This window comes from Stigmatopora nigra, chromosome 19 (assembly GCF_051989575.1).
Source record: "Stigmatopora nigra isolate UIUO_SnigA chromosome 19, RoL_Snig_1.1, whole genome shotgun sequence".
NCBI classification, from domain to species: Eukaryota; Metazoa; Chordata; class Actinopteri; order Syngnathiformes; family Syngnathidae; genus Stigmatopora; species Stigmatopora nigra.
This window is the reverse complement of record NC_135526.1, coordinates 38,438-61,274: the sequence shown is the minus strand read 5'-3', so window position 1 is coordinate 61,274 and position 22,837 is coordinate 38,438. Positions and strand designations below refer to the sequence as shown.

The 22,837-nt window shown below is 62.0% G+C and overlaps 4 protein-coding genes across 9 annotated transcripts; 3 read left to right on the top strand and 1 right to left on the bottom strand.

Moving 5' to 3' along the window:
- The first annotated feature begins 1,660 nt into the window (after positions 1–1,660).
- Positions 1,661–8,898, top strand: smg6 (SMG6 nonsense mediated mRNA decay factor). Of its 2 annotated transcripts, XM_077740431.1 has the most exons (19): positions 1,663–1,819; positions 2,828–3,703; positions 3,849–4,392; positions 4,467–4,662; positions 4,720–4,830; positions 5,014–5,120; positions 5,188–5,266; positions 5,355–5,639; positions 5,775–5,836; positions 5,943–6,088; positions 6,161–6,277; positions 6,383–6,521; positions 6,678–6,897; positions 6,996–7,169; positions 7,236–7,409; positions 7,521–7,665; positions 7,758–7,972; positions 8,082–8,163; positions 8,347–8,898. In XM_077740431.1, the coding sequence occupies exons 1-19, from the start codon at positions 1,732–1,734 to the stop codon at positions 8,475–8,477; spliced, it is 3,891 nt and encodes a 1,296-aa protein (XP_077596557.1). In that variant the 5' UTR covers positions 1,663–1,731; the 3' UTR covers positions 8,478–8,898. The 2 variants fall into 2 exon arrangements, with proteins under 2 accessions (XP_077596556.1, XP_077596557.1); XM_077740430.1 differs by having other exon boundaries at positions 1,661–1,819; positions 6,996–7,409.
- Positions 8,899–9,270: 372 nt separating this feature from the next.
- Positions 9,271–13,195, top strand: pwwp2a (PWWP domain containing 2A). Its single transcript, XM_077740434.1, has 2 exons — positions 9,271–10,327; positions 10,789–13,195. The coding sequence occupies exons 1-2, from the start codon at positions 9,492–9,494 to the stop codon at positions 12,335–12,337; spliced, it is 2,385 nt and encodes a 794-aa protein (XP_077596560.1). The 5' UTR covers positions 9,271–9,491; the 3' UTR covers positions 12,338–13,195.
- A 565-nt stretch (positions 13,196–13,760) lies between these two features.
- On the top strand, positions 13,761–17,727 carry slc23a1 (solute carrier family 23 member 1). Of its 2 annotated transcripts, XM_077740436.1 has the most exons (13): positions 13,761–14,397; positions 14,609–14,755; positions 14,851–15,008; positions 15,083–15,171; positions 15,337–15,404; positions 15,481–15,662; positions 15,749–15,869; positions 15,951–16,107; positions 16,200–16,347; positions 16,409–16,514; positions 16,655–16,784; positions 16,892–17,131; positions 17,200–17,727. In XM_077740436.1, the coding sequence occupies exons 1-13, from the start codon at positions 14,368–14,370 to the stop codon at positions 17,472–17,474; spliced, it is 1,851 nt and encodes a 616-aa protein (XP_077596562.1). In that variant the 5' UTR covers positions 13,761–14,367; the 3' UTR covers positions 17,475–17,727. The 2 variants fall into 2 exon arrangements, with proteins under 2 accessions (XP_077596562.1, XP_077596561.1); XM_077740435.1 differs by having other exon boundaries at positions 15,337–15,662; positions 16,655–17,131.
- A 451-nt stretch (positions 17,728–18,178) lies between these two features.
- On the bottom strand, positions 18,179–22,368 carry oatx (organic anion transporter X). Of its 4 annotated transcripts, none has more exons than XM_077740437.1 (16): positions 22,252–22,368; positions 21,995–22,057; positions 21,542–21,703; positions 21,399–21,472; positions 21,167–21,296; positions 20,955–21,058; positions 20,708–20,862; positions 20,459–20,627; positions 20,265–20,388; positions 20,055–20,170; positions 19,849–19,903; positions 19,499–19,754; positions 19,293–19,455; positions 19,052–19,130; positions 18,844–18,971; positions 18,179–18,411 (listed from the first exon to the last, which is right to left on the bottom strand). In XM_077740437.1, the coding sequence occupies exons 2-16, from the start codon at positions 22,019–22,021 to the stop codon at positions 18,297–18,299; spliced, it is 1,857 nt and encodes a 618-aa protein (XP_077596563.1). In that variant the 5' UTR covers positions 22,022–22,057; positions 22,252–22,368; the 3' UTR covers positions 18,179–18,296. The 4 variants fall into 4 exon arrangements, with proteins under 4 accessions (XP_077596563.1, XP_077596566.1, XP_077596565.1 ...); XM_077740440.1 differs by having other exon boundaries at positions 19,293–19,401; positions 19,595–19,754; positions 22,252–22,364; XM_077740439.1 differs by having other exon boundaries at positions 19,293–19,401; positions 19,595–19,754; positions 21,399–21,703; positions 22,252–22,366.
- Between the last annotated feature and the right edge of the window lie 469 nt (positions 22,369–22,837).

The window sequence follows — 22,837 nt, the reverse complement described above, 5'->3', positions numbered from 1 at the left end:
AGGGTGCGCACATCCAAAACAATCCAAACCTCGCCGGCCCGGTTCTCTTATTTGCCGGCGAATACCCGCACGGGTGGGCCGGCCGTCCGATATTTGTCCGGGCGCTACGGAGGCCTTTGCGAAAATCCCCTAACCCTAGCGCAAAGCGGGAGAAGAGGCGGAATTGGCCACGCGGCCATTTGCCGCCTTCCCCCTGGAAATAGCCCATGTACTGTATTTTTCTGCCCAGTCATCCATCCGTTCATCCATCCATCCATCCATCCAACCATATCCAGCCATCTAGCCAAGCAGCCGCCGCTAGCCGCGGTTCCCTCGTAACAGTTTGCTGGGGGCCAGAGTGCTTTTCACAATGAGCACAGTGCAGTAGTATTTTTGCAAGACTCCAACTAGGGAAACGTCATACGAGCTTTCCGTCCACATTATTTCCCAAACGGACATTATGTCCCCCTCCCTTCAAACCTTGAAATGAGCCCATCCTTTGCGTACGTGCCCTAACCCACTGCCGGTATGCTTTGCTAGCTGCAAAGAATTGAGCCTTGTACTCTGGCTTGATCACAACTGGTCTTTTGGCCTTGGTCTCCTGGCTGGTTCCTTCCTTCCTTCCTGGCATTCCTTATTTCCTTCCTTCTCCCCGGCTTTCCTTCCTTCCTTCCTGGCATTCCTTATTTCCTTCCTTCTCCCCGGCTTTCCTTCCTTCCTTCCTGGCATTCCTCATTTCCTTCCTTCTCCCCGGATTGCCTTCCTTCCTTCTACCGCTGTGTTGAATGGTGAAAGCCCACTTGAGATTGACGCTAGCCCCCGCTTTCCTCTCATTTGTATGCACTTGTCATCATCTGGCTTTGCTTCACCTGCATTTTGCTGCAGCACGCACTCACGCACGCGGGGAGACACACGCTCTCACACACACACACTACTTCCGGCGTGTCACCCTCGCCGCCTCCTTTCGCATGGTCACGCGCGGCACTTCCGGCGTGGAGCTTTCCCCCTTGGCGTGCTCTCTCCCACTGCATGCAGATGGGAGAGTTTTTTTCCTTTTCTTTTAAAGTGGCGCAAATAACAAATGAGCACAATTCTTGACCTCGGTGGAAATGACCCCTATTTTATTCGGGCTTCTATAAAGGGAAGTTTCTCTTTTGTGTCGGGCTTTTTGGGATAGTCGATTTTTTTAGTCCATGTGAAAAACAAAACACCGTAATCATCATTAAAACATTAAGATCTAACAATTCGGTGACGTATAAAAAGATGAAAATCCAGAGGACGGCCTTTTAATTTGCTGTTGCCAGGCAAGGAGACGTAATGATATCAGCAGCGGCAGCAGCACGCGAAATGGTGACGTCTGACGGATCCGATGTGCAACTGCGTTTTACGGACGACTGTCCGTCCAACTGCTGTTGCCAGTCATACTACGGCATTGCGTCTCTCGCTGTTTCTTTTATTTCCGTATGGGCTGCTTCTAATATCGAAATTAAAGACGTAATTGTCTCAAGGAAACAGTATCGTCCCTGAGGGGAGTGAGATTGTTTACGTGATGTGGCAACCCTGGCGCGTTGACACGATGTGGCAACCCTGGCGCTTCGACGCGATCTGGCAACCCCGGCGCTTCGACGCGATCTGGCAACCCAGGCGCTTCGACGCGATCTGGCAACCCCGGCACCGTCTCTCTCTCTCTCGTCTTTTATCCCCGCGCGGCCTCCGTCGTCGTCTTGTTGTTGTGGATGGAAGCTGAGCAAGATGGCGGAACAACTAGACCGAGTGAGGATTTCCGCTGCCGAACTTCGAGTTCAAGGCGTCGCTACGTCCGATGGCTCACTCGACCAAGGTGCGACGAGGGTGTTGGGGGCGAGCCGTTACCACCGCGTCTTTCTCCGGCACGAACGTTGGCGCGCTTGGCTGCTCTCTCTGCTAACTTGCTAATGCGAATGCTAGCGCCGTGATCCCCACCGCGCGCCATCCTTTTAAACGACGCCGAGTAAATACTCAAGCGTTGGTTCGTTTGAAAGTTGGCTAATCCTTTAAAACAAACCAGTGTCACGAGCACGTCAAAAATGGGATGTCAAAAGACATTTGTTGGCCACTTTCAACTGAAGCGAAAGACGCAAACTCCTTTCTCTCTCTCTGTCTCTCCCTCCTTTTCCAGACTTTTCACGCTGTCCAAACGTTTTCCTCTGACATTTTGACACGCTAACACGGTTAAAGGGAACGAAGCGTTCGCCTTGTGAGATGTGACGGCGTCACGAGTTTTTTGTTCTTTTTTTAGGAGGAAATTAGAAAACGATGCACCGTGTCAAAAGTAAGCAATAATAGTTCACGATATTATTGAGGGGAGGGGGATCAATGTGGCCGTGGTATTCACAGTTGCCACGAGAGGGCAGTGTATGCTGGCAAATCAATACAACTCCAAACGTAACCTTTTCCAATCAAATCACAACAAAAATGGAATGAAAGCAATCATCGTAGGAGCACATTCGAAAAGAAGCGTTTTCCATTCCGATGACTTGATTACCTTTTGTCTAAGCACACATCACGATAGTCATTTTTTATTTGGAAGTATGCAGCGGACAGGCGAACGCTCTCTCTCCTATCTCCTCGCCCGATTTGCAATGCGTTGACTCCTGTGAGTGAAAAAGATAGCGTTGTAACTCAAGCCGATCATCGCGCGTTGCCAGTCAAGCCAAAGGATAGAGAATAAATACCAATGAACTTGTTGTCCTCTCTCTCTCTCTCTCTCTCTCTCTCTCTCTCTCTCTCTCTCTCTCTCTCTCTCTCTCTCTCTCTCTCTCTCTCTCTCTCTCTCTCTCTCTCTCTCTTTCTCCATCTCTGAGCGCAGAAGAACAACGGGTGGCCAAGAAGCACTGGCGGCACGCCGACTTGCAACGCTACCAGCGGGCGGCTGGGTCGGGCCGCCGCCACGGTGAGGGGGGCGCGGACGCTCCGGCGTCCCAGGCGCGGCGCCCCCGACCCCAAAACGGCAAAGTCGCCGTCGGAGAGACGGCCCGGGGGGACCCAACGCTTCCCGGGGACCGCCGGGAATGCCGAGATCCCGCCGGTGAGCCCAAGAAGGCCCGTAAACCCGACCGGGAGTTTTACCGTCCCGGGAGCCGCCGCTGCAAAGACGGCGACGGGGCCTCGGCCAGGGACAAGACTTCCGCACTCGACCATCGAGAGGCCGAGCGCCACCACGACGATCGGGAAAAGGCCACGTCGGAGGAAAGCCGCTCGGTGGAGACGCTCGTTGGCAAAGTGGGACGCCTCAGCGTCAATTCCAAAGGCGGCCACGACGACGCGGCCACGGGGCGCGGCCTCAGAAGGCGGGCCGCCAAGACGCCGGAAAACCCCCGGGGAAGAGCCGCCGCCGCCCGGGGCGCGGGGCCCGACCAGGAGGCCCGACAGAAGCGGCCCAGAGAGAGCCGGAGAAGGAGCCGCGACGGTGACGACCCGGGCGCGGCGCCGGCCCCGGCGGCAACTCGAAGGAACCAGCGACGCCAAGGTCAACGGCGCCGGCGCGCCGAGTCGGACTCCGAGCGCCATTCCGAATCGGACGCCCCTTGTCCGCGGCCCCGCCCGTGCAGCGGCGAGCGCTCGTCGGACGACTCCGGGGAAGGCGGCGGGCCCAGGGGGAGCAAAGGCCGCCGGACACCGGAGAAAAGCCACACGCCCGGCGAATGCCGCCAACGTGGCCCTCCTCCCCGGGGCCGAGGTGGAGGTACGTAGCACGTACGGGTCGTCGATCCTAGTTGATCCGCCCCCGTGTTTGGAATTCTAGTAGAGCGCTTGGAAATTGCTTTTGGCGCGTGCGTGCGTGCGTGCTCCCACGCCGCGCTGTGCGTCACCCCGAGCCCTTCCAACAGGTATCCTGGTGCTGCCATCCCGCGGCCAGGCGTCCGATCCGCCGGATTGGGGCCGACGGCTGCTTTCGGGCGGCGCCTCCAGAGCCCGAGGGGGCCGCGGCGGGGGCGTCAGGCGGCTGTGGGACCCCAACGATCCCGAGCGGAAGCCGGCCCTGGCCCCCGGTCGGCGACCCGCTCCCCCGCGGGGCGTCTACCCGCAGGCCGGCGCGCAATTGCACTTTCTGGACCCGGAAGAGGAGGCGGCAACGGGGACGGGACATCCGCCGCCGCCCGCCGCCGCCGCCACCCCCCCGGCCTTCTACAAGTTCCAGCGCTCGGACGACCCCTACGCCGCCGGCCAGCGGCACGCCTTTGCAATGGCGGCGGGCGACGGTGCGCACTCGTACGGGGGCCACGCGTCAACGGCGGAGGAGGCGGAGCGGAGGGCCCGGGGCGAGCTGGGTCGCGCTCTGCGGGCGGCCGACGCCCAGGAGGTCCAGCTGGGAAACTTGCTGTCGCGAGACCGACTCAGCGCCGAGGGGCTGGAGCGCATGGCCCGGCTCAGGTGGGTCCGGCGCCGGGTGGCCGCCAGCCGCTCTTCTAACCCAAGTCCCCCCTTTCTGTCCCCTCCCCCCGCAGGGCGGAGCTGCTGGCCGTGTACGAGCGCGTGCTCCTGAGCGACGCCGAGCTGGCCGACGGCCAGGGCGTGGAGCAGGCCCTCTGGAAAAACGTCTTCTACCAGGTGATCGAGCGCTTTCGCCAGGTGCTGAAGGATCCCGCCGAGGAACACGCGCACCCGCGCATCCGCCAACTTCTGCTGACGCTGCTGGACGAGGTGAAGCCGCCCGCGGCCGAGATGGCGAGCGCCTGCTGACTAACGACTGGTCTCCAGGGGGCGCGCTTCTTTGAAGCTCTGCTCCATAAGCTGCAGACGGTCTACCAATTTCAACTGGAGGACTACATGGACGGCGTGGCCGTCAGGGCGCGCCCGCTGCGCAAAACGGTAGGTGTGTTTAGCTCTCCGAAATGTGGCTTTGACCTTGGGCGAGTTCTTTTTCTCATGACTCATTCCTAATTAACGTCTTAAAGTCCGGGTATTGTTGTTTTTTTTTTTTTTTTTTTTTTCATTTAAAGAAAAAAAAACACGAATATTGTTTGAAAGTAAAAACCTGTGCTCCTCCACCAGGTCAAGTACGCGCTGATCAGCGCGCAGCGCTGCCTGATCTGTCAAGGAGACATCGCCCGCTACCGGGAACAAGCCGGGGAAACGGCCAACTACGGCAAAGCTCGAAGGTACGCACGCGGCCGTTTCCCCGCCAGCCGGAGAGCCCGTCCCAAACGCTCCGTCTGGATTTCTCAGCTGGTACCTGAAAGCCCAGCAGATCGCCCCCAAAAATGGCCGCCCGTACAACCAGCTGGCCCTGCTGGCCGTCTACACCGTGAGTGACCGGCGCGGCGTTCCTCCGGCCCGGCGGCCGTCTGCTTCCCTCGGCTCAGCGGACGTTGCCACCCCCCCCCCCCCTCCAGAAACGCAAGCTGGACGCCGTGTATTACTACATGCGCAGCCTGGCGGCGTCCAATCCCATCTTGACGGCCAAGGAGAGCCTGATGAGTCTGTTCGAGGAGGCCAAGCGCAAGGCGGAGCAGCTGGAGCGCCGCCGCCGCCAGGAGCGGCGGGACGGCGGCTCCGGTGGCCCCGCCGTCAGGGGCCGCGCCGGGGCCGAAGACGGGGCGCGCTCCGAGGTCTGGCTGCGCCCCGGCCCACGCGACTCGGAGCAGGACGCCGAGCTGGGCGTGCTGGCCGCCGGGGAGGTGAGGCCCGGCCCAAAAGCGCAAAAAAAAAAAAGCCCACCTGGCGCAATCTGAACTTGGGCAGTTGCTGCCTTTTACCTGGGAGGGGCCAATGAGCCACACATTTTTGCTCTCCCCCCCCCCTCTTCTTTTCAGCTCAACAAACGATTCATCCTGAGTTTCATGCACGTGCACGGAAAGCTCTTCACTAAAGTGGGGTGAGTCCGTTTGGGAGGTGCTCGGGGAGAATGGCTCGGAAGCCATCCCCGCCCGGCTGGCTGAAAGCCTTCCTTTCTTCCTTCCCTCCTTCCCTTCCCCCCGCAGCATGGAGTCCTTCCCCAGAGCGGCCCGGCGGCTCCTGTCTGAGTTGGGCGCGCTGCTCCGACACGGACCGGCAGTCCTGGGCGCCACGCAGCTGCTGCAGATCGTCACCATCAACATGTTCGCCGTGCACAACGCGCTGGCTCGAGGTGGGACACCCGCACGCGTGCGCCCCAAACGCCCAGCCCGCCCGGTGACCCTCCCGTCCGTCTACGGATCAGGCGACGAAGGAGGAGGCGGGGACGATCGCTCCGTCTTACTGGAGCAGAGCACGGCATTGGGACTGGCCGTGTTCGCGCTCCTGGTGCGACGCTGCACCGAGACGCTGGCCGACGCGGGTAACTGGCGCCGCCGTGGCCGCCGGGGGGGAGGGCGGTTCCCTCTCCCCGCCTCCCGCCAAGCCATCCGCACGGAAGCATGCCAAAGACTTGTGCTCTTTTTAGCGGCGGGCGGCCAGCGGGAGCCGCTGAAGGCGTCGGCTTTTCCCGGCGAACTGCGCGAACTCCTCCCGGCCGTCAAGGTGTGGTCGGACTGGATGCTGGGTCACCCCGAGCAGTGGAACCCGCCGCCCCGCGGCCTGGAGTGAGCCCTCCCCGTCCTTTCCCGTCCTTTCCCGTCCTTCCCCGTCCTTCCCCGTCCTTCCCCGTCCTTCCCCTTCCTTCCCCGTCCTTCCCCGTCCTTCCCCGTCCTTCCCCCGCCGAGCTCCCGTCTCCACTGACTCCCCCGTTTCCTCGGCAGCTCCAGGCCGGACACGTGGCAGTGCCTGGCCCGCCTGTGCAACGCGCTGGCGCTGGTGGACCACGGGGAGGTGCCCCTCTACAAGGTGGACACGGAGGAGGCGGAGAGCGACGAGGAGCTGACGCCGCTGCAGCTGAAGGAGGACCGGCTGCTGGCCGGCTTCGTTCCCCTGCTGGCGGCGCCGCAGGAGCCCAGCTACGTGGACCGCCGCGCCGACACGGTAGGCTCCCGGCACAGAGGGGCCCGCGGCGCGTCACACTTTTGTCGGCGCCTCACGCTCTCCGCCTGGCTACCGCCGTCTCTCCGCCCGCCCCCCAGGCCATCGCCGCCGACTGCAAACGGGTGACGGTGCTCAAGTACTTCTTGGAGGCGCTCTGCGGCCAGGAAGAGCCCCTGCTGGCCTTCAAGGGCGGCAAATACGTCTCGGTGGCCCCGAGCCCGCCCGGCGCCGCCTCCCCGGACGCCGGGCGCCACTCGCCGTCGGACAAAGAGGTCAGCGAGCGCCCCATTTGTTCGGCGTTTGCCGACGACGCCGACGTTCACCGCGGCTCCGGCCAGGGCGACGAGGCGTCGGCCGAGTCGTCGGAGGAGGAGGACGGAGAAGATGACGAGGAGGAGGAGGACGACGCCACGGCGGAAGACGGCCCCAGCGACATCAAACTTCTCAAGGCGCGCCGCCACGCTCTCGCCAACGAGCTGGCGCAGCAGCAGAAGCGCCAGCAGAAAATCGAAGTAAAAGACTGGAGGCGGCCCGTGCACGTTCCGTCGGCCCGTGCACGTTCCGTCGGCCCCTAAACCTCTGCCGCCGTGGAATTGTGACCCCGTCGAGCCCTTCCCTTTCAGGCGGTGCTGCGTACCAGCCGTCAGCTGCAGCTGGAGGTGCGGCCTCTCTTCCTGGTCCCCGACACCAACGGCTTCATCGACCACTTGGCGGCGCTGCAGGCTCTCCTCCGCTGCGGGAGCTATATCGTGGTGGTGCCCCTCATCGGTGAGTTGGGAACAACAACAAAGCAACATCGGCGTTATTTTGAGTCTCCACCCGGAAAATAGGAAGGGACGGCTCATTCTTTATCTCCACAGTGATCACGGAGCTGGACGGCCTGGCCAAAGGCCAGGATGCTTCCGGGGGAGGAGGCGGAGCCTACGTGCGTGGCGTCCAGGAGAAAGCCCGCCGGGCCGTGCTCTTCCTGGAGGAGGCTTTCGAGGCCCGCGAGCCCCGCCTGCGGGCGCTGACCAGCCGGGGGAGCCAGCTGGAGTCCATCGCCTTCCGCAGCGAGGACACGTCGGGGCAGCAGGTCGGAAAGAAGGATCCCTTTTCCTCCTGACCCGAAAATAAGACGAGTGCACACGCCCAGACTCACAAAGGCGCCTCGCCCCCCCCCCCCCGGTGCTTTCTATCCTCAGGGAAACAACGATGACGTCATCCTGTCCTGCTGCCTCCACTACTGCCAGGATAAGGCCAAAGACTTTATGCCCGATCAAAAAAGTAAGCCTCAGCCCTCCCGTTTGTCCGGCCATATAACAAACGGACAATGTAAAAGCTAACCGTCGTGGTCAAATGATCCGGCCGGCCGATATACTTTCAATGATGATAATTCCATTTTGGACGGGTCCTTGTAATAGCCAAACGCCCTTATCCTCCCTCCCTCCCTCCCTCCCTCGCTTTCAGACGGGACGGTGCGACTTCAGCGGGAGGTGGTCCTGCTGACGGACGACCGCAACCTGCGCGTCAAAGCGCTGACGCGCAACGTCCCCGTGCGAGACATCCCCGCCTTTGTGGGCTGGGCCAAAGTGGGCTGAGAAAGAGGCCTCCTCTTCTTCCGAATGACGGGTGTTGGCGCGCGAGGTAAGCGCACGGCCCTTTGGAGCAACTCCCGCGTGCGCGCGTGCGCCCCGTGGCCTCCGAGGGGCGCCGCCCCCGGGAAGCGCCGACCCACTTGAGGCCTCTGAGAGAAAAGCGAGCTTTGACGCCAAGTCAAGCGCCGGCCGGCCAGACTGACGGCGGCACGGTTCGGAGGCAAAAATCCCAATGGCCTTCTACTGGCCTCCCACTGGCCTACTGGTCGACCAAACGGCAAATGTTTGCTTTTGACGGAGCGCCTTTTTCTTGGATTTCTTTGACTCCACATGGTGTTTGCCGGGTGTTCCCGTTGAGTGTCCGTGCAAGTTCACCAGGCTCCCTTTTTCTGCCATCTGTCATTAAAATGTTGAAGAAGATGGAGTGATTGGCATTGGTCCTTCTTTCTATTTACTCCTCTTGACTGACTAAAGAATTGATGGGCCACCAATTGACATTGTCGCCGAAACCTGTTCTGGCCATTTATTTGAATTGCAAGACAACCACGGCCATGATGTTCATCTCTATTGGCTTGGAGAGTAAAGTTCCTGATCCAATGTGTTTTGGATAAGGATTGTGCCAATGAAATGAAACATGTATTTATGCCAGACAATAGATGAACACGTTTTTTTCTTTTGAATTATTATTTATTTGTTTTTCTTTGAGTTTATTTCAACTCACAATGATAAATAGGCTGGTTGGGCGTCTCCCGGCGTCCGACCGTCTAAGTGACTCTTTCAGTCAATCGATCAATAGGCAAGCAGGCAGGCAGGAAGGCAGCCAGCCACCCGCCCGAGGTTTTGTTTGGACTCGAGACGAAGATCTCGGCGAAGGAGGGGCGCTTCCGCAATCTCGGGCCAATCGCAACGGCCTGACGTTTGACGGACAGCTGGCGCGGCCAAATACACAGCGCCAATCACCGAACCTTTGTGTGGGGAGGCGGGGCGGCGCTCGCTCGCCTCGCATAGCGGAAGAAAATGGCGGCCGTGGCCACCGAGCCAGGAGCTGCGGCCATTCGCTCGACGGCTCCGGCGACGAGCGACGACGGCTCGCCGGAGCCGGGGTCGGGGCCAGTACCAGAAGAAGCGCCGGAGGCCGAGGCCGAGTCGGCCGCCGAGCTCTGCGGCCTCGCTGCAGAAGACGGCGAGTACGCAGACGGGGAGGAGAGCCGCCATGTCGGGCTAACCGCGAAGCCGGAGCTGCAGCGGGAGCCGGGAAAAGTCCAAGATGAGGCACCTGGCGATCAAGTCACGCCGAACCGTAGCTGTGCTGAGCGACTGTCTCCCGGGGTAGGCGGCTCGGCGCAGACGGCCCAGCGGAGCACCACCACAATTGCCAGTAGCAGCAGCAGCAGCAGCATGGTCGTCGCCGCCGCCGCCGCGCAGCCCAAGCCCTCCTCGTCCGCCGTCTTCCTCCACTCCTTCCCGGCCCCGCCGCCTCCGGCCGGCGCCGAGGCCGGCCTGTCCGCGGCGGAGGCGGCGGAACCGAGCACCGACGGCGCCGAGCGAGGTCGAGCCTACGCGGCCGTCGGCCAGGACGCCATTTCGGACGTTCCGGAGGAGGGTGGGGGCCCGCGTCGAGGATCCTCGGAGCCCGACGTCAAGCCGGCCCAAGCCTCGGCCTCGCCCTCGGCGGACACTTCCTGTCTTCCGCGGCTCGTCGGCGGTGTCCAAGTGCAGGCGCAGGACCTGAATTTGAGCCTGGGCTCCGAAGTCCGGGTGTCTTTGGACCACGTCATCGACGACGCGCTGGTTGTCTCCTTCCGGCTGGGCGAGAAACTCTTCTCCGGGGTCCTCATGGACGTTTCCAAAAGGTACCGACGCCACGTTCAGCTCCGAGCTGCGTAAAAGTGACTTTGTTTCCAACTCACTCGCTGCCGTTGCGGCTCGTGCTTAGGCTTAGGCTTCCACTCCGAATCTTGCACTAACAACCCCCCCCCCCCCTAAACCTCAGCCTTGCTCTGTAAACCGTCACGCGGCCGCGTCTTCCTTCGTTAGTTTTTGTCTCGGTGGGTAGTTTGGGGCTAAACCCTAACCCACCTTCACCTGTCCGAGTAAGAAGAGGGCCTTCGAAGGCCTCCTTTCACAGAGGGATGCCATAGACGGTGACAGAGTTCCAATACGTTTGGAGGGCTCAAAACGGATCGGACGTCCGCCCCCCCCCCCCCCCCCCGTCCATCCCGGCCGGCGCGGACTATTGCCTCCGCTGTCGCCGCGTGCTTTCTCCGTTTTCCGTTCCGTCTCTGGCTTACTAAGAGCTCGGTGTCGCCCTCAGGTTCGGACCCTACGGGATTCCCGTCACGCCGTTTCCGCCTCGCCGCGACGGCGCTCGGAGGGCGGCGTCCCCCGAGCCGGAAGCGGCGGGCCAAGAGGACGCGGCGCCTCCCCGCCCGCCCAAGGAGCCGCCGCTCTTTCAGGAGGGGGCGCCGTACCCCCCGCCGCTCTTCATCAGGGACACTTACAACCAGGCCTTACCTCAGCCGCCGCCCCGCAAGATCAAGCGACCCAAGCGTCGCTACCGCTGCGAGGAGCCCACTTCCATCATGAACGCCATCAAGCTGCGCCCGCGACAGGTGCTGTGCGACAAATGCAAAGGAGCCACGGGCGGGCGCCGCGTGGGCCCCCCGGACCCCAGGGCCGAGGAGGCCTCGCGCCGGCGCAAGGCGACCGAGGGGCCCGTGTCCGCCGAGGTCAAGCGACTGAGGAGCGACCGTGGCCCCGACAGGCGCGCCCTGTCGTCGGCGCGGCTCAAGCTCAACTCGAAGAAGACGCCGCCGCCGGCAAAGGGGAACGACGGCGGTGGCGGCGGTGGCGGCGGTGGCGGCGGGGGCAAGAGGTCGGCGCGGAGCGCGCAGCCATCCAGGAACTCGGAGCCGCCCACGGCGCCCTCCCTCGGCCAGAGTGGCGAAGGAGGGGGCAAGGCCCTGACGCGCGCCGCCGCCCTGCAGAAAGTCCACTTCACGCGGCGGCTCCAGCAGCTGAGCGCCGCCCTGAACGGCCCCGCCCTGCCGCCTCGAATGCGCCTCAAGCCCCAAAGGTACCGTACCGACGAGTCGCAGGCCCCTCCCTCGCCCCCTCCTCCCTCGCCCCCTCCTCCCTCCGCCCGCCCTCCCTCCTCTCCCGCCGAGCTCGACGACGCACGCGGCGGTCCCCAGCCTCTGTCGTGGCCTTCCGTGGCGCCACCCGCCTCCTTGTGCGCCGCCCCGGAGGAACGGGGGGGCGCGGGCGAGCGGGCCGACGTCTCGGAGGGCCTCTCGCCCCCGCCCTCGGCGGGCCACGGGGAAGGGGAGCGACCCAAGCGGCGGCGCAAGTCGTCCACCTCGTCGTCCTCTTCCTCGTCGTCCACCTCGTCCTCCTCCGTCTTGTCCAAGTCGGTGTCCAAGTGTCAACTGCCGGACGGGCGCGCGGTGTGCGTGGGCGACATCGTGTGGGCCAAGATCTACGGCTTCCCCTGGTGGCCGGCGCGGGTCCTGGCCATGACGGTGGCGCGGCGGGCCGACGGAGACGGCGAGGGCAATGGCGAGGGCAATGGCGAGGGCAATGGCGAGGGCAATGGCGAGGGCAATGGCGAGGGCAATGCCGACGGCGTTGGCGAAGGCAGTGGCAATGGGGCGGGGCGTCGGGAGGCGCGCGTGTCCTGGTTCGGCTCGCCCACCACCTCCTTCCTGCCGCTGGCGCAGCTCTCGCCCTTTCTGGAGAGCTTCCAGTCGCGCTTCGACAGGAAGAGGAAGGGCCCGTACCGCCGCGCCATCTCCGAGGCCGCCAGCGCCGCCAAGCAGCTGACGCCCGAAGTGCGCGCCCTCCTCACGCAGTTTGAAACGTAGCGCCGAGCCCGCCCGCTCGCTCGCTAACCCTAACCCAACCCCACGCCGTCCTTTGACTGTCGCCCGACGCCGCAAAAATGTGCCCCTGGGGCGCGGCCCGCTCGGGGCGTGTCGAGCTCACGCCAGTGGGCATTGGCCTTCCCGGACGGCCCCCGGTTGCCGCAATTGAAAGAGGGGAAAGGCACCCAAAAGCCAGCTCGGGCCCTTTTTTTTGTGGTTGCATTGTTTGCCTCCAATGCCCCGCCCGCCCGCCCGCCCGTACCAAAAAGAGCCGTATCTGTCCCGGGGTGTTTGGACGCGACCCATTTGAAATGGTGTCTGGCGTGGCTGCCACGAATGGGACCAATTCCGATGGAAGTATTGACACGGTCTTTAGTCGCGGCCCTTATCCTTTGGTCAGGGCTTCATTTGCAAGTGCAATAGTTTCTCTGTTGGCGGGTCACTGCGGCGAGCGAAGGGAAGGGTAGGGAGGACCGGACAGGATTGCGTGACGCCGTGCCGACTCTTGGCCTCTTTTGTAAGACCGGGCAACCCCCTGACCCCCTCCCATGTGACAAATAGGTCACAAAAGCTGTGAAAATTGAAACCCCCCACGACCGACCGTCCGTCCAGCCACCCGCCGCAGCCACCCGCCGCAGCCACCTCCAGGGGGGTAGGGACAGTGACGTATTTTCCCTCTCTGTTTGTTTGTCTCCTGCGCTGCTTTGGGACTCCTTTTTGTCTGTTTGCAGATCAGAGATTCTGGAGAAAAGCCACTTTGTGTAAATGTTTTTGTTTTAGGTTTTTTCTTTTCTTTCTTTTTTTTTTTTCTCTCTTTCACTCTGATGTTTCAAATCTTAAATAAAACTTCTCTTTAAATTGTGGTCATTGGATCTTTTTTTCCGCTACTGCTGCCGCCGCCGTCTCCGTCATTGTCGTCGTCGCCGCCGCCGCTGCGCCCGCCTGCCCGCGCCCGCCTGCCCGCGCCATGCGCTGCTCCTTTTGTTTTGCTTTTTCCCGCCCCCTCCGGTTGTCTTAGCTGCAAACAGAATGTTTCCGAGCAAGCAGAGTGGGAAAATACTAAACGGCGTTACCTTAGCTCATGTGGCCCTGGCCCCCGTGGCCCAATGGGCTTGTGGATGCGGGCGAGGGTGGTCCATCCGGCGTCTATCCGGCGTCCATCCGGCGTCCAGCCCCACGCTCTGTCTAAAATGCTTTGGTGCACTGGATGGATGTACGCGTTAAGCATGTGACATCCCTAGTATCGCTTGGGTTAGGGCTAGTCCCAGGCCCAACTGCGCCTTTCCTTCCACGGCGCTACCGTGACTTGTCTTGTGTTTTGTTGTATCTGTGAGTGTGTGTGTGTCGTTCCAGCTCCGCCTCCCTGAAGAGCTGCTGACGTCGCGGCGGACGGCCGGCGCCAGCTGCACCCGCCGTTCCGCCCCACCTAGCGCCGCCCCACCTAGCGCCGCCCCACCTAGCGCCGCCCCGTGACCCCTGTGGATATTTAACCAGTGTATTTATAAGGTTTGCTCTTCGCCTGGCACGATAGCGCACCTCTTCTTCTTGTTAGCTCGCCTTTTCTTCTTGTTGGCTGTGGTGGAAATACAGACGAGCGAGGCAATAAAGGCTTGCATGTCCACCAAATGTCATCTTTCCCCAAAATCTTGCATTGCCACTCAGAACAAAGGTTCAATCATTCATTTTTTTAAAGCAGTTTGCCAAAAGAAGAAGAATCGCCCGCCAAACTTGTGTAGAACGGGTAAAGACACTTGGCGAAAGCCAATCGGACGCTCGCCAAAAAAAAACGAAAAGAAAACCATTGGCCATCGCCGACAGATGAGAAGTTCCACAGGAAAACCTGTGAACAAACACGTGCTAATTGCTAATAGAGTAATCATTGATGAACGGACACTCCTAGAGTCATTGATTTGCCCGACGAGGGTCGGAGTCCAGCAAAATGATTATTTACAGATTGTTACACGCGTCGTCGCCCGCCTCCGAGACGACGGGAAAGCCGCCGCTGCCCCGGGACTCTTTCCTGAATCGACATGGCCGATGGGGGTCAAGACCACGGCGAGGTAAGCGCTAGCGTGGAGTCCCGGCTTCCCGGCGGGACCAGTTGACCACCACGTCTAGCCCGAGGTCGGGGGGCCCCGCAGCCATCCCAACACCAGGCGTGTGTACCTGGCGCGGTCGGGCGGGTCACCCCGACGCTCTCCCGCGTGGGCGCCGTCAGAGAGGACGGCTTTTGCCCGCCAGTGACAAAGCCCACGTCTTTGGCACACGCAGAGTCAAGACGAGGCCTCGGGGAGGCGGAGCCGGCGAGCTCCCGCCGCCGCCAAAGAGGCCGACGGCCGGCGCGGTCTGGCGGCGGACATGATTTACACGGTGGAGGACGTCCCGCCTTGGTACCTGTGCGTTCTGCTGGGCCTGCAGGTAAGCCGCCCGGACGAGGAGGAGGAGGAGCGCCCACGAGCCGCCGCCGCCGAGCCCTGACCCTGTCCGTCCGTCCCCCACGCCGCCGCGTCCAGCACTACCTGACCTGCTTCAGCGGGACGGTGGCCGTTCCCTTCCTTTTGGCCGAGGCCATGTGCGTGGGGCGTGACCAGAAGGTGGTCAGCCAGCTCATCGGAACCATCTTCACCACCGTGGGAATCACCACCTTGGTACAGACCACCGTGGGAGTGAGGTGAGCCAGCCGGACGTGAGGGACGTGACGGCGAGGATGAGCGAGGATGAGCCAGCGCTTATTTGCCGCCGTAGACTTCCTCTCTTTCAAGCGTCCGCTCTGGCCTTCCTGATTCCCGCGCAAGCCATTCTCGGCTTGGAGCGCTGGACCTGCCCCAGCCAGGGTGAGAGGAGCGTCCGTCCATCTGTCCGTTTGTCCGTCCGTCTGTCCGTCCATCTGTCCGTCCGTCCATCTGTCCGTCCGTCTGTCCGTCCATCTGTCGGTCCATCCGTCCACCCGTCCGTCCGTCCGCCCCTTCTCACCCGCCTCCGTCTGCCCGTGTGGCCAGACCAGATTTACGGCAACGGGAGCCTCCCGCTGGACACGGCCCACGTCTGGCAGCCTCGCATCCGAGAGGTGTCCCTCGAGCAACCCCCACCCGTCCGTCCCTCCATTTTTTTTGCCGTCCATCCTGACCGGCGGACGCGCTCAGATCCAGGGCGCCATCGTGGTGTCCAGCACGGTGGAGGTGGCCATCGGTCTCCTGGGGCTCCCCGGCGTCCTCCTGGACTACATCGGACCGCTGACCGTCACGCCCACCGTCTCGCTCATCGGCCTCTCCGTCTTCGCCACGGCCGGCGACCGGGCCGGCTCCCACTGGGGCTTCTCGGCGCTGTGAGGCCCCGCGTCCCGGTACCGCCTCCCGTTGCGGTGGCCGGCCGGCGCTGACGCTGTGGGCGTGCGTGTGTGTGCGCCCGCAGGTGCATCCTCCTCATCGTGCTGTTCGCTCAGTACCTGCGGACCACCTCGCTGCCTTTCCCCGTTTACAGCAGGAAGCGAGGCCTGAGGTTGAGCAGGCTTCACGTCTTCAAGATGTTTCCCGTAAAGGAGCGGGCGGGCGGGCGGGCAAGTGGGGCGGTGGTTGGTCCCGTCTCTCCACCAATGAGCTTCCTCTGTTTTCAGATCATCCTGGCCATCGTGCTGGTGTGGCTCCTGTGCTACGTCTTCACGCTGGCGGACCTCTTGCCCAGCGACCCGCGAGGCTACGGTCACCGGGCCCGCACCGACGCCCGCGGGGACATCATGACCTCCGCCCCCTGGTTCAGGGTGCCGTACCCTTGTGAGTGCCGGGCGGGCGGGCGGGCGGGCGTTCGAGGCGGTGGAAATGTTGGCGGCAGCCAGATGGAGATTGTCTTTTACACCGCCCGGCAGGCCAGTGGGGGCCGCCGACGGTGACATTGGCGGGCGTGCTGGGCATGTTCAGCGCCACCTTGGCGGGCATCGTGGAATCCATCGGAGACTACTACGCCTGCGCTCGGCTGGCCGGGGCGCCGCCGCCTCCGGTCCACGCCATCAACAGGTGAGACGGAGGGGGGCCGAGGGGAGGCGCCACGGCCCCTTGCCCCTTCCCCTTTTGGCAGAGGGATCTTCATGGAGGGCGTCTGCTGCATCGTGGCCGGGCTGCTGGGCACGGGGAACGGCTCCACGTCCTCCAGCCCCAACATCGGCGTGCTAGCCATCACCAAGGTGAGGCCCGAGCTAAGTCTACCGCGGTTGGCCCGGCCGCCTCGCCCGGCCGCCTCGCCCGGCCGCCTCGCCCGGCCGCCTCGCCCGACCGCCTCGCCTGACCACGGCCGCCGGCCCGACTCCCGGCCGTTGACGTCCAGGTTGGCAGCCGTCGCGTGGTTCAGTACGGCGCCGGCATCATGTTGCTGCTGGGATGCGTGGGGAAGTTCACGGCCCTCTTCGCCTCCTTGCCGGATCCCATCCTGGGAGGGATGTTCTGCACGCTCTTCGGTCGGCCTCCTCCGCCTTCTCCGCCTTCTGCGCCTTGTCATTTGTGCCCCGGCGAGGGCCAGACGGAGGAGGAGGAGGCGGCGGCGGCCTGAACCCTGACTTCTCAGGGATGATCACGGCGGTGGGTCTGTCCAACCTGCAGCTGGTGGACCTCAACTCCTCGCGCAATCTCTTCGTGCTGGGCTTCTCTCTGTTCTTCGGCCTGACGCTGCCCGCCTACCTGGACGCGCACCCCAAGTGCATCCGGACGGGGGCGGAGGAGCTGGATCAGATCCTGACGGTGCTTTTGTCCACCGAGATGTTCGTGGGCGGCTTCCTGGCCTTCTGCCTGGACAACACCATTCCAGGTGATTTCCGCCGTTGTGGCCGATTTCCACCTCCCCCGCCGTTGACGCGCTCTCTACGCGGCGCGCAGGCTCCAGGGAGGAGCGCGGCCTCACGCGATGGAGCGCCATGACTTCCTCGTCGTCCTCTTCGCCGACCTATGACTTTCCGGCGGGGATGGCGCTGATCCGACGGGTGGGCTGCCTCGCGAGACTGCCCGTCAGTCCCACCTTCAAGGGCTGGGCCTTCTCCCGAGAGCCGCCCCGCGACGTCGGCGGTGACGACGACGGCGGTGGCGGGGACGAGCCGGGGCCGGGAGAGGCGGAGCTTCCTCAGCAAGACCACCGCCCCTCCATCAAAGTTTAACTTGTTCAACCAGGCTGTCGGACGGACAAAAAAAGACATGGAGTGATGAAAAAGAGTGTGCGGGGAAAAATGAACACCAATCAATTCCGTTTCTCCGCAGGCTTTTCTTCATTCATTGAGGCTTTTTTTTCCCCATTTGAACGTCATTGTTTTGTGTGCAGAAGCTCAATTTGCTCTCCCTCCAACCATTATAGTGACATTTAAATTTGTGAAGAGAGGAAAAAAAACCAGATTTGTGTCTTCAAGTGTATAGTTTAATCACTTTGTTGCACCCAAACAAGCGCCACTTCACACGTCATCTACGTTTCCACAAATGCGTTTCAACCGGGTGTCTTTTCGGTGAAACCCTCGCTACGTCACAAACGCCACTCCTTCCCACCGAAACTAAGGCCCTCCCTCGCTCGCTCGCTCGCTCACTCCCTCCCTCCCTCCCGCGCACCCTGTGAGCCAGGTGTGTCCAATTTGCTTGTCAACCCTGGTCTACGTATTTAAAACCTCTTGCCATCTGTGCGTGGGAATGTTGTTTCGCCTTGGAGGTTGTAGTGATATGTGAGCTCGCGCGCGCGTCTTTCTCCATGGTCAGTATGGTTTATTCTTTGCTTTTTGTTGACCCACATTTTAGTTTTGAAGCTTCTTCAGTCACAAATAAAGCGTTTGTGCACCTGCAAAAACAATCCCCACCAAATCCCCAATCAAAACATAGCTTCAGCTCGACCAGATCATTTATTTCATTTCAAGTGAAGATTGGCCGCCGATCCCAGTTCCGATTGGGCTCGGGGCCACGCCATGGGCTTCTGACGATGGCCCCCGGCGGGCCAGCGGTCACAGGGCGTTGAGACCGCTGCCGCCGTCGGCGTCCTTGACTTGTTTCATAGAGAGCGCCGCTTGCTCGTCCCCCGTGGCGGCGTCCTTCCGCTCTGCCGCCTTTCTGCCAGACCTTCCGGCAGACGGCGTCGGGTTAGCGCTAGCGTCAAAGTGCTTTGATGTGTGTTCCAAGGAGTGAGCTTGGTGACAGAGCATTCACTAGCTATTTAGCTTCTAAGTTAGCTGAAGATGCCGAGCGTAGTCAAACGGTCGGCGTCTAAAAGGTTGTTGTTTTTTAACCGCAGCATGCACATCACGGCGGGCCATGTGATTCCAAGTAAGTGACTCTTGCATATCATTCATCCTGAGATTTAGTTTTCAATCCAGTTCTCCCTTTAACAGCATCCCTTTTAAAGTGCCCCGATGCTTCGGTGCGACCACTTTGGATCATCGCGTGACAATCAAAAATCGTCAAACTCGGCATTCTGACGAGTCGGCCGGCTCCCCGGATTTTCGCCCGTAAGTGATTTGCAATCGCGAGCCGCGGCCCGCTGGCGACGCTCACCATCTGTCCTCCACGTCCTGCACGGTGTCCGGCAAGGGAACGTTGAGCGTCTCGGGCAGGAAGCAGGCGAAGCCCGAAGCCAGGACGGCCGCCCCCCCGTACACCACGCTGGGCAAAGCGGGGAAGACCTGGAGGGAAGGCTCAACCCGCGGCGTCTTTTCAGGGGACGGCGGCGAGTCGAAAGCCGCCCCGGCCGGTCGGTTACTACCTCGTCCAAGATGAGGACGGCGGGCGCCGCCATGCTGCCCACCCTGGCCATGGTGGACGCCAGACCCATTCCCGTTTGCCTTGGGAAGACGGATTCAACACGGATGGTGAGTGCGTGCTAAACTCTTGTTTTCTTTTGTCTTTTTTATCCCCTTCCATATATATTTTTTTTTTTGCAGGTGGCGCCAGGCAAAAGAGAGATAAGCTAAGCGGACGGCGGGCGGGGAGAGAGGAGCGGCTACCTGATGACGGTGGGGTAGAGTTCTCCGGTGTACAGGTAGACGGTGGTGAAGGAGGCCGAGGTGAAAGCCTTACCCAGACACGCCAGAGTGGTCCTGACCACTTGCTGCTCTAAAAGAGGGAGCGGCGGCCGCCACGTTAGCGCCGGTGGCAGCGAGGCGCCACCTGGGCGCCGGTCCCAGGCCGTCCCGCCGGCGACCGGCGCCACCTGGGCGCCGGTCCCAGGCCGTCCCGCCGGCGACCGGCGCCAGTCCCCGGCCGTCCCGCCGCCGACGGGTCACCCAAAAAGAAAAGTCTCCATTACCCGCTGGGACAAAGATGTTGGAGAAGATGATGAGGGCGGACGCCAAGAGGCAGACGGCCTGAGACACCCTTCTCCCGAGAAAACTCAGCATGCCCAGGGCCGCCACTTTGGCGGGAATGTCCACGGCCCCGAAAATGAGCTGCATCACGTAAATGCTCACCTGGAGACGGAAGAGGTCGGAATACTGGCGGCGACCTAGGGGCTAAGGGGCTAAATCCCGCCCCCAAGCGTTACGGGCGCACGCGCGCGCTCACCCCAAACTTCTGCAGGTCCATGGCTAAGCCGTAGTAGGCAAAGCTGGTGGAGAACCTATCGGCGGAACACAACAAGTCTGCCCGTCACTCATCTTCTTTTAGTCTCGGCGGGCAGAAGACAGACACGGGAGCGCCGGGACGTGAACGCCAAAGCCACCCACCCGACCACCCTCGGGCCAACCCTACGCGCTGACGGCCACCCTCACCAGACGGCGATGAGGCAGACGGAGATGCGTCTCATGCCGGGCGTCCTCAGGAGGTCGTAGGCGGTCAAGCTCTGTTGGTCCGTCTCCAGCTCCTTGCTCATATGCGAGCGAAGCACCTGCGGGCGGAATGCTTCCGTCAGGCTGGCCCGGAGAACCACCACCACCACCACCACCACCACCACCACCACGCCGACGGCACACGCGCGCCACCTCCGGCGTCAGTCCGTCGGACACGTGGGCTTTTCCGTTGATGCGAGCCACTCTGCGGAGGGTCTTCAGCGCCTCCCCGGGGCGTCGCCTGAGCAGCAGCCAGCGGGCCGACTCGGCAAACCACCTGAGCGGCGGGTGGGGCACGTCAAGCGCTCTGTCCCCGAGGGGAGTCGGGCGGGGATGGTCCTACGTACCAACTGTAGGCGAAGAAGAGGATGTGGGGGGCGCACACGGCCACGTGCAGCTTCCTCCAGTCCCGCAGCCAATAAGCCAGGCCCGCCAAGAGCATCTGACCGAAGGTGAAGTAGAAGGAGGTCAGCGTTCCCACCAGAGTCCTGGTTTTGGTGGGGATCCACTCCACCTCTGGCGCCAAAGGCAAGAGCGTCACGTGGGCGGGGCCCGTGGGAGGGCCCCGTGGGAACTCGGCGCCAAAAAGCTCTTACTCAGGGAGACGGAGTTGAGGATGATGCCCGAAACGGCCATGCCGCTCAGGAAGCGAAAGGCGCAATACACCCAGTAAGACTGCGAAAAGGCACAGCAAGTGCCCAGGACGCCCAGCTGCAGGTAGGACCAGATGAGGATGGAGCGCCGGCCGAACCTGAGGCCACGGGGGTGGGAACGGAGGAGGGTCCGTGGGGTCACGGCAAAGGCACTACAAGTAAGCGCCTCGGCCGCCCGCCCGCCTCGCACCTGTCGGACAGGCCGCCGTAGATGACGGCGCCGGCTAAAACGCCGCCCATGTACACGGTTTGGATCATCTGCTTGAGGGGACGCAGGGAGCACACCAGGTCCCACTGAGGACGCACGCACGCACGCATTGACAACCCCAAATCACGTGGGCTTCCCCGCTCCCCGGGGGCTTCCAGCGGAAGCGCTCGCTCTCCGCCGGACCGTGGGCTCACCTCAGAAACGGTGGTGGCGATGAACTCGGAGCGCTCAAAAGTCCATCCGTCCACGCAGCTTTCGGTGCGTGCCTCACTGGCGTTGTCGGAGCCGTTGGCTTTCAGCATCTGCCACTGTGGCGTCACGTACCTGAAAGTCATGGGGTGGGGCGGGCGGGGCACAGGGTTAGGGTCAACTCAAACCGCCGTCAGCCGCCGCGCCGACCAAGGGGGACCGGCCGTGACAAAACACCTGCGACAGCGGTCCAGTCTGGTACCCGACGGGTCCGGCGGAATGAAAGCCTTCAAGGCGTACTCGCCCTCCGCCTGAAAGTCGCCAAGCGTCGGCACGCGTCCACGCTCGTCGGCGGCGCCGGATGCAAAAGCGTGGCCTACCTCTCGCGTCACATTCCAAAAGCTGTGATTGGCCGACAGGCTGCAGCGGTGGCCGGGGGTCCCCGAGACAAAGTTGTTGAGGAGGTTCTGACTGGCCATCAGGAGGCCCGGGAAACTGATCAAGGTCACGTGAAGCCACTGGTACCGGCCGAAACCACCCATCTGACACCGCCACCGGGAGGGAGATTGTCACACCGCCAAGATGACCGTGCGCTCTGCCCGCGGATAAATGACGGGCGAGCCGCTCGCGCTTTGGTGCTTAAAAAGCAGACCGACAAAACGGCGACCGCTGGCTCCAGATGGAACCTTCCACGGTGGCGGCGGGAGAGACGGAGCGGCGGCCAAGACCTCCGGTCGACCCCATGACCGAAAAGCATGGCTCGGTGCCTCGTCAAAGACGGACGGCCGGTCAAAGTGGAAGCCGGCTAATCAAAGAAAGGATGGCTCGCTCACCTGGTCGAGCAGCTCACTGAAGCCCATGTTGCCGTCGTCCAAGTCTCTTTTCTCTTGGGATGTCTGAGAATTGCAAGAAGAAAAAAAAAGGCCACTCGAACCCTCAGCTGCCGAAAGTTGACAGCATGACGACGGCGTTGGCTTTATTTTTTTTTCCTCCCAAAACTCCCGAGGCGGTCTGCTGAGTCGCCTTAAAAGCTTAAAGGTGGGCACGTTTCCCGACACGAGCGGATTTGGGCCGGCGGACGCCCGCTTACCTCGTAACGCAGCGGAGCGCAAGGACCGGCGCCAACGAGTCAATCGGCAAGAAGTTTTCCCCGACTGGAGGGGCTCGAGGGGTGGGGGCTGGGGGTTTGCAGACTTTGACACCTGCCCCCTTAACCAGCATCGTCTGTTAATGTTCTCGGGAGTCCACTTGCCGTGAACTGCCAAGTGGTGATGGACGAGTAAGCAGACAAGACATTGTTGTTTGTTGTTCATTACAACTTCCTTTCCGCTCATCATGTTAACTGGAGATATTCCGCTTGGCAGTCATTAAGCTGCTCGGCCGTCCGGGGACTGGACTCTATCCGTAATGCAAGTGCCCCCCCCAGTGCTCAACGCCCCCACACCCTTCATTAGAACGGAATGGCGACCGCTCCTCATTGGCGGTAGAAACTTTCCGGCGACCCGTTTCAATGGACCCACGGTCAACGGGGTATCCCGTGGCTGCCCGAGGTTGCCCGAGAGGGTCACCGGAACATTCCGCTGGTCCTTTTGAAAGAGCCGACGACCAAAGTCAGGATCACCCCGGGACCCCCCCTCTGTGCCGCCTCCGATCGGAATTCACCCCGGCGGATCAAA

What these genes read in the sequence shown, in the direction of transcription:
- smg6 (XM_077740430.1), top strand. Translation starts at nt 1,732, where the DNA reads ATGGCGGAACAACTAGACCGAGTGAGGATTTCCGCTGCCGAACTTCGA. An exon ending in GAGCGCATGGCCCGGCTCAG is followed by an intron (nt 4,393 to 4,466) that starts GTGGGTCCGGCG and finishes CTCCCCCCGCAG; the next exon opens with GGCGGAGCTGCTGGCCGTGT. An exon ending in CCGCCGCCCCGCGGCCTGGA is followed by an intron (nt 6,522 to 6,677) that starts GTGAGCCCTCCC and finishes TTTCCTCGGCAG; the next exon opens with CTCCAGGCCGGACACGTGGC.
- slc23a1 (XM_077740435.1), top strand. Translation starts at nt 14,368, where the DNA reads ATGGCCGATGGGGGTCAAGACCACGGCGAG. An exon ending in CTGGACCTGCCCCAGCCAGG is followed by an intron (nt 15,172 to 15,336) that starts GTGAGAGGAGCG and finishes CCGTGTGGCCAG; the next exon opens with ACCAGATTTACGGCAACGGG. An exon ending in ACGTCTTCAAGATGTTTCCC is followed by an intron (nt 15,870 to 15,950) that starts GTAAAGGAGCGG and finishes CTCTGTTTTCAG; the next exon opens with ATCATCCTGGCCATCGTGCT.
- pwwp2a (XM_077740434.1), top strand. Translation starts at nt 9,492, where the DNA reads ATGGCGGCCGTGGCCACCGAGCCAGGAGCTGCGGCCATTCGCTCGACG. An exon ending in CTCATGGACGTTTCCAAAAG is followed by an intron (nt 10,328 to 10,788) that starts GTACCGACGCCA and finishes TGTCGCCCTCAG; the next exon opens with GTTCGGACCCTACGGGATTC.
- oatx (XM_077740437.1), bottom strand. Translation starts at nt 22,021, where the DNA reads ATGGGCTTCAGTGAGCTGCTCGACCAG. An exon ending in TTTGGAATGTGACGCGAGAG is followed by an intron (nt 21,473 to 21,541) that starts GTAGGCCACGCT and finishes GGCGACTTTCAG; the next exon opens with GCGGAGGGCGAGTACGCCTT. An exon ending in CCGACGGACTGACGCCGGAG is followed by an intron (nt 20,171 to 20,264) that starts GTGGCGCGCGTG and finishes TTCCGCCCGCAG; the next exon opens with GTGCTTCGCTCGCATATGAG.